The following is an 8,665-nucleotide window of genomic DNA, read 5'->3' as shown; positions in this document are numbered from 1 at the left end:
TTGCGAGTGGTCGCATCACAGTGACCGAGCACGGGCGTGATATCTCTGTGTCTGCCCCCCCCCCCCCCCCCCCCATGCTCTCTATCATTGCAGATAAATCACGTGTACCATCGCATGTACCTGATAGACTCATTCCACAGATGTTCTTGTAAATTCAATCGTTCCCGAGGTACTGCATGCTGTATGTGCGCTGCGCGTGTAAAACAACCAGCAACATATACAGTAACCAGCGGGCCCAGTTTGCGGTGGATCGTGGAACTTGATCTATCTAGTAACGTAACCTAACCATATCACGATTGCAGCGGTAGTTGGTATGAAATTATTCAAATGCGAGGGTAATCATCCGCATATCTCTGCGTCTTGAGACTATAACTAGATCTACTCCATGTTCACTGTGAGTTTACTCAGAAATCAGGATGGACGCCTAAAACGCTGAGGTCGATATCATTCCTACGGTGCGGTGACCATTCAGGCATTGGCGTTGCATTGGGAAGACGTAAGACGGGGACATACGGAAACTCCACGGAAACATACTACATAGACGTCTACTTCTACACTGCACTTAACCCAATGTTACGTTAATTGTGGAACCTCATTTTCGGTGGAGAACGGGACGCGACTCGGCTCAACGTATGTAAACACATATTGTTGTGAAATTGCATGTTATTTGTGTTAGAATTCTGTAATCATGGAACCAAGCAGTACGGGTATTAGGTCGAGTGCAAGTAAACGCAAGAGAGAAGAATCGGGCGGAAATTTGGGTACCACAGTCGACACTGAGCCTGATGTTGAGGCTGAGGGATCATCTTCTTCGTCGGCTCCATCTGCTATGAAACGACCCAGCAGCAGTAGCAGTCGTGGTAACATTGCAACAAATTCTTCAACAAGTTCGCATCCTACTTTCCATCATCCACCAGAAAAACGATTTCGAAGATCTACGTCCCCAGTTCTTTTGAATCCAAGAACAACGTTGTCAGTATCGTGTCCTACGGCTACGTCATTAAACAGGAGCGCAAACTCTCTTCCCATTGACTTATCCCAGTCTAATGTTAGTAGTAGTAGTACATGTAGTATCTTCAGCAGACAACATGTACGGCACGTAGTAGGACCAGCTGTTACAACCGCATCCTTCACAGAACCACGTAGCACTGCTTCGGTCTCCTTGAGGAGTTCCCCTCAACCACCCTCGACGGCAGGCGGGAGTGCCAGTCCACGGCGCGGTGCTTCGCCGCAGCCTCCCGCTCGAAAACAGGGAACTCAGCTGTGGCAGCCAAACCTCGAAGGGACAGGAGTGGGTATTCTGAGAGATGGTGCAGGTTGGCCTGGATTTGGGAGTGAGGAGGAAATGGGAATGAGTTCCAGTGGTGCCGAAGAAGATGAACGTAACAACAAATACACTGGTGAGATACTATGACTACTGTAAAACCAGCGATTCTCGTGCATGAAACTTCCGCAAATTATGCAAGGAGCCAGGATTTGCGAAAGTAAAATGCATGCAGAACTGTTTGACTCTCAATGCGTTGAATGCCAGTGGCGATTTACAAATGTTTCATGCCATAGGAAAGGCTGTTGGCTACAATTCATGGAAGTTTCATGCCGCGAATGTTTCAGAAATTCTGGTTTATGCCTTGGTCTTCAGTGGCAAGCAAGACGCTCATTTTATGACAGTTGTGAAATTGTTTAACATCAGTTATTAGGGCAATTAATGGCTTACCCTTGTAAACAAAGCATGTCTAGATACTGTAGAGTAGTTTTTTACTGTAAACATCAACTTCAATCATACATTTGTGAAAGGAAGTTGTCTTTCTGTATCAGTAATGAATGGTACAATACATGGATGAATTGCACAATACAAAGTTTCTAATCATTCCGTTTGTTTTTTTCAAACCTTTGTCACATGTTAAAATCTCTAGAGTCAATCGTGATTAGCAATTACGCAGTAATACTTATATCAAGGCCTCACAGAATGTTGCATTGACCCGTTGAGGACGAGTCCCGAGTATACTCCGGCAAGTGTTTATGGAAAATGTGTGTTGTACATAGCAAAATCAGCCCGTCCTCCGCAGGTTAAGTCAAATACAATGTACACCTACACACTGCTCTGTGAAATTTGAGATGAATAACTGCCCATCTGACAAGGCAGACATATATTCAATCTTCTACAGCTTTTCATGCCCAGAACTCGCTGGATAGATCATGTGTATTGAGCACCACAGACTACTCATAAGGAGTTTGGTAGTGTACTGTGACAAAGGATCAAGGCATGAAAAAGAATGACCATGAAAAGGCTGTAAAGCTAAAGGGGGGGGGGGGGGGAGGATCTCTATACATTTGGAGAACAATATGCATCTCTCTTGTGCTAAACTCCATAACTTTCAGAAAGCAATTCAACCAATTTTTTGCCATACCATTGACCTCTACAGTATCTGCTTAATACCCTAACCTTGATAGCTTACACTGTAGATGCTCGCACTCACATGTATTTGGCAAGTGTTCGGGTGCATAATGATTGAGTAGTGGGGCGCATGAGGACGTCCCGCCATATTTGAAGCTCAGACTAGACAGGAGGATATTACTTGTAGTTATGCAATTAGTTTTTATCACTGATGTATCGCCCAGAATCTTTTATGAAAGAATTGATATATTCACAGTGCACTACTTAGTGATGGGGTCATTACACCCCATGTTTATGATGTCAAAGCTTTTTTCTGTTCTTTCAGACTTTCAAATATCTTGTTCAAATACTGAAAACATTTTGTGTCTGTGCTGCATATTGACCTCGACATTTGTATTAACATCTCATGGATATCTGAGATTTCGTTTAATTTTTCCATTTTTTTCCCCTTTATATATTGGTTTAGCTATTTTGGCACTATGAAACCAAAGGCTATGCTTATACACATGAGATCAAAAAATTTCAACAGTGATACATTATTAAAAGAAAGCTTCTTTTGAGGGCTATTCCCGTCTAGTGCATCAAGTTGGAATGTTGGAAAAGTTTACATGTAAAACATTCTTGTCCCCCGTAGCTGGTACTGTAATGGAGTGTGCCATTGTGTTTCCAGTATGGCCAGCCAAAAGAACTTTTGCACCATCATTGGTTTGTACTGTTTACACATTATATTATTGAGTTTACTACTATACAAATAATACACAGGTGAGAGTGCGTTAGTGGAGATGTAGCGCACTCGAGGGTATTTACAATTGTGAAACATGCACGAGGCGAAGCCGAGTGCATGTTGCACTACATTGTAAATACCCGAGAGTGAGCCCTGCATCTCCACTAACGTCACAAACTCAAACCTTTGTATTATTTGATTTATAAAATGGGTCGAAAACTAACAGCATTTTTCATGTACCTTTGTGGGTCAATACCAGCCAGCTGAATGTAGCACTCGCTCAAAAGTCAAGATGTCCGAAGATGTTCGTCCCAAACATTTACGCACGTCGCACTCGGAAATCCCGCACATATAAGTACTGTACGTATAAGAGTATACGTACGCGGTACGCCACATGTTATGCACAAGGAAGGCCGGCTGGCAGCCCGAACTAGAAGTTGTTTACAGGATTGACAGCGCATATAATAGCGCGCGACGCACTTTTAACAACTGATTGAGTGTGCACTGCTAGTGTAAACATTGTGACGTCAGTGACTTTACGCTTTTTTGCACGGCCGTGCATGTTAGTAAGAAAATAATGCACGCACAGGTGACTCATTTCAGCGCTTTCAATTGGCTACATTCTTGAACCCAGTTTATAAATAGAATTACTGTGTATTTTATGCATTCCTGGCAGGGTTCGAATGGGAGTGGGATGACAATGCCAAGTCCAGTGCCTGCTGCCTGGCCAAGATGAAGACCGAGGTGCGCTTTCATCTGGACTACAGCTGTGGCACTGCAGCGGCCAGAGGCTCAGAACTCATGAGGGACGGTCAGTTTTACTGGGAGGTCAAGATGGTGTCCCCTGTGTATGGCACGGACATGGTGAGCTGCAAAAGGGAATATGATACAACTGAATCTTCAAAATATAAATGCCTGCTCTCTAGATGTATTTATTTTTAGGTATTACTTTATTAGCGTATTAAAACAAATCAGACATGGATATGACAAGTAAGGGGCAACATGTTTATTGAAGGCAATGCCAAAGTAAGCTCTCTAAAATTGCAGGAAAAAAAGAAAGACTTTTGGCACATAGTTTTATACTTGTTTATTAAAGCAAAGCACATCAATGCAAATCATGTCCAAATGAAATGTCCCCATAGATTCCAAAGATCCCTGCTGTATTTTACCACGTGTAATTTTCTTAACTTTCATTGTGCATCACGTAGTTCCCTGTCTTATATTTGTTGTCAATTAATTTGTGTTATTTTTTTTTTCATTTTACAGTCTGAAGACCAAATTAACAGACTTGAAGACATACATACCTCTAAAACTAAGTGCATAAAACGTGATCAAGGAATTCATCGCTAGGATGCATTATGCAAAATTGACTTTGTCATTGTGATGCAAAAGCATAGCACAGTAGACTCTGCATAAGTCAAAGTTGCATGTATTGTAACTTTTATAAGTCAAATATTGCCTATAAAATGGAATATATTTCCAGGACCCATTTCTTTATTTTCTTTTTCTCTGAGTTGTAGTCTTGTTTTTAGGTGGTTTTTTTTTTTGTTTGTTTGTTGTTGTTGTTGTTTTTTTTTTTTTTTTTTGGGGGGGGGGGGGGTTTCTTTCTCCTTTTTTCTTTTTTAGCCCCAAAAGATGCGACTTAAGCACAGGTAACTTCCTACATTTTAGCCACTTTTTATGATGGGCACCTCAATGTATCAGACACTTAAAGGCAACTGTGGAAAAGACTTCAAACTATTGCCAAAACATGCCAAGACAGAGGGCATAGCGCACCTGTTGAGAAAGGGACTTGCAGTCTCCTGACATGTCATCCATTTCCGTGTCATGTTGCAACTAAAGCAATGAGTGATGACGAGGATACCTTTGATATGAAAAGTACAAAGTCACCGGAAAGGTTTCAAAGTGTAAGGGATTGAAGTGCAATATTTTGTCAGCCACAATGTCCTGGTACAATTGTTGTTTCTGATAACTGGGGACAATTTATCTGTAGCTGATAACAGTTGTACTCCTTTCCTTCAATCAAGTCGTACTCAATTATTCCTGAATGAATTACTGTAGTGTTTGAGCTCTGAATACCCACCATTAACTTAACAAGTGGCTACTGTGCTCACTAGTTCAGTGCTATGGGCACTCTGCTTTTAAGTCATTAGATCTTTGTATTGCCAATGTTATCAAACTAAAGCACATAGCATACAATTACAGGGCGGTGAGTTGGCTCAGTCGGTAGCGCGTCTGCCTCACGATCCTAAGGACCTGGGTTCGAACTCGAGTTTGGACTGAGCAATGTTGTGTGTAATCATACCGTCCCCTGTGACAAAAGGCAAAACACTCTGTCCCTCAGATAGGACATAAAATGGAGGTCCCGTGTGTGAGAGAGTCACAACTCATGCACGTAAAAGTTAAGTCTTCATTCATTCATCGCAAAGAGGAGGGTGTTTAACCCGGTGAAGTGGTCCCGCCTCATATCCAACTTGGACCCCATGGAAGACCAGCTTTGCATAGCTGAATATGGGCTATCAAGCCATCTTCTCAGATGGAAAAATGAACAAACAAACAAACAATTGACAGATTTATTGGGCAGACTGATGGTAGTTCTGCAGAATGTAACACTAGGATAGCAGTGTGGCCAAAATGTGCCTGGTGAATGATTGAAGGGTTGTTGTCAGGAACCAATTCCTGTGTTTGTTCTGACAAAACACCTGTGTTTACTTCAGAGTGATTACATCACTCTCAACTTGCATTACAAAACCAGTCTTGCTTTCCACACTTATGCATACAATATACCCATTTAGGTAATGTGCACATTCATCCTCTCTAAACCCGAAAAGCAACTACCCCCCCCCCCCCCAAAAAAAACAACAACAACAACAACAACAACAAAACAAAGCAAAACAAAACAAAACAAAGCAAAAAAAAAAAACCAACCTTTAAAAAAAAATCTTAAAAAAGAAAAACTCAGATTTTTTTTTTAAAGTGTGCAAAGTTTTTTGTTTCTTCGTTTCGTATTGTGGACAATTTTGTAGTCCATTTTGATAATCCTAAAAAGTTTTGGGGAAAACAAACACTGGGAATTTACATGAAAAGTTTGTTTTTCATCTGCTCAGTTATTAAGAAAGAAATGTACTATGTGCAAATGCTCATCCACAAAGAAAGCTTCCTTGTCAAAGACAGGAAGATTACTGGAGGATCAAACTCTTAGCTACTAAACTAGGGACATACTGGTTGTGTACATTGCAACAATCAATTCGCCTGTCATGACCACTGCTATATGTACTGTACATGTGCGGATACAGTTTGAACACATTGTACCCCCATTTCATAAAAGATGTTAGGATAGCAGCTCTTGCTGGATTGGCAACTTCTCATAGCAACAGCCAATCAGGAAGCTGGATTCTTGTCATTACCATGACATTTGCCATTCCAACAAGAGTGGCTATCACATCAGCTTGTGTGGTCTGGTGTGGTTCTTTTCCAAGATACATGAAGTACATGTTGATTCGATGGGAACATGCATGTATTCAACTACTTGTAACATCAAACCCCTTTTCAAATGATCATTACCAAACAACTGCATCTGTTTCCACAAGTTCAATTCTTTGAGATGATTATGTTTGTTTTGAGGCAGTCTTCACATGAATAAGAGAGGTTGTTTGTTCGTTTGTTTTTTTCTTGAGAGACAAAGCTGAAGCCATTTGAAGGCAAGACTACATGTAAGAAAGACTTACATTAAGCAAATATTTACTGTGTGTCGAGTAATTCTATTTCAATCAGTCATTTCTTAATGAGAAAAGTGAGGCATTTCGTCAAATGAAAATAGTTATGAGTAGGAAAATGTGCACATGTAAAAAAATAGTTTATTTTCTGTAAATCTTTCATCTTCTGAAATTATCAAAACAATAGGTAGCAGAAACCCATTACAGGAAAACTTTTATCATATGAGGACCTAAAACCACAACAATACTTTGTACCTTGTTATATCGGGCTTCTTTAACAAAAACAAAGAAGTATGAAAAGTTGGGACCAGCAAAATCACCTCGCTATATATAAGAAAATTTTGTCATATGACCTTATTGGTTTTTAATGAGGTGCCACTGTACTGCTATGTTAGGGTAGTTGTCAATGACCCATTTTATTTTTACTTTGTTCCCTTGGTGGCAGATGATCGGCGTGGGAACCAAACAGGTGGATCTGAACCAGTACTCCCGTGCCTTCTGCAGCATGCTGGGCCACGAGGCGGGAAGTGAGAGTTGCGGTCTGTCCTACACCGGTCGCTTCCAGAAAGGCGGGGTCGGCAGGATGTACTGCAGCAAGTTTGGCCAGGGGGCTATCATTGGCATGCATCTAGACATGTGGTTTGGCACGCTGACGTATTACAAGAATGGAAAGAGACTTGGTGAGTTGACAGTCCCAGCCCTCTATTCATCTTTGAATGTTGCTTTCACTGCATTATATCAAAGTCCTCAGGAGAGTAGTTTTCTTTCTTTATATCGTAATTTCATTATAGGCAAGCAATATAATGTAAACAAAGATGAAATGTAGACAGTAATTTTTGGACCTGAATTTTTACCCCATTTTAATGAGAGTTTCATTATAATCGTGTTTGTTATGAGAAGAGTGCACTGTATCTGTGTCTGGGTAGCAGCTGTTTTGTTTCTTTTCATTCGTTTAAGAGGTGGTGATAGAGCAGTACCCTCCTTTCTTTTCTCCTGTGCAGGCATAGCTGCCAGAAACCTGATGAACAAGACCTGGTACCCCATAGTCAGTTCCACAGCTGCCCGGTCCAGCATGCGCCTGGTGAAGACCAAGTCCTTCCCAAGCAACCTGCAGTTCTGGTGCTGCCAGGCACTGCGGAAGGCCGTCCCTCCCGACCTCAACGTCCTGGACGTCCTGGAACTCCCGCCGGGTCTCAAGAACTACTTCGAGGACAGCCTCTCCTGGCTGCTGAGGGCCCACGAGGCCAAGGTTGAGGTGGAGTGCAAGACTCAGGGTACGCAGACTGTGCTTAGCATGATGGCAAGTAGTCGCAAGGACAAAGGAGTGGACAAATTATGATCTTAGCCTAAATTGTAAGAATATCAGACTGGCATCCCGTTTCTTCCCCCGTTCCCTAGGATAAGATGTTGTGTGCGACATGTCGATGCGTCAGTATTTGTGAGTGGCGTCTATAACTCATCAGTCTGCATTACATATTGAAGGAGGCAGGTTGCACACGTTGTGGTCAGCGAGATGGGCAAAGAGCCAGTGGATCGTTGACAGCAATCTTGTGTGGATGTATCCCTTTAAAGGGAAAGATGGCAGTGTTTTCTGTATCATATGAATGCCAATGTTTACACTAGAAATGTTAGTGATTAGTTGTGTTGTACTGCATGACCAGATTGTGTAGCAAAATATCTAATGAGGCATGTGTTGCCCAGAATCTTGTTAGAATCAGTTAGAAGAAGACAAATCTAGGGAATTTAGGTCCTGTATCATTCTGAGGAATGAGTGCTGTATCACTTACACAACCACTATACAAACACAGTCACCCACTCAGGGGAAGAAGT

At 41.7% G+C, this 8,665-nt stretch overlaps 1 protein-coding gene across 1 annotated transcript; it reads left to right on the top strand.

The window, feature by feature from the left end:
* Positions 1-582: 582 nt before the first annotated feature.
* Positions 583-8,174, top strand: LOC139725482 (uncharacterized). The gene is made up of 4 exons (XM_071636559.1): positions 583-1,400; positions 3,796-3,983; positions 7,281-7,515; positions 7,837-8,174. The coding sequence occupies exons 1-4, from the start codon at positions 689-691 to the stop codon at positions 8,172-8,174; spliced, it is 1,473 nt and encodes a 490-aa protein (XP_071492660.1). The 5' UTR covers positions 583-688.
* The last annotated feature ends 491 nt before the right edge of the window (positions 8,175-8,665 follow it).

The sequence above is a fragment of the Diadema antillarum genome, unplaced genomic scaffold (assembly GCF_040938485.1).
Source record: "Diadema antillarum isolate AM-2024a unplaced genomic scaffold, OU_Dant_1.0 scf00000017, whole genome shotgun sequence".
Lineage (NCBI taxonomy): Eukaryota > Metazoa > Echinodermata > Echinoidea > Diadematoida > Diadematidae > Diadema > Diadema antillarum.
The sequence above is the reverse complement of the archived record's forward strand: the minus strand, read 5'-3'. Positions and strand labels throughout refer to the sequence as shown.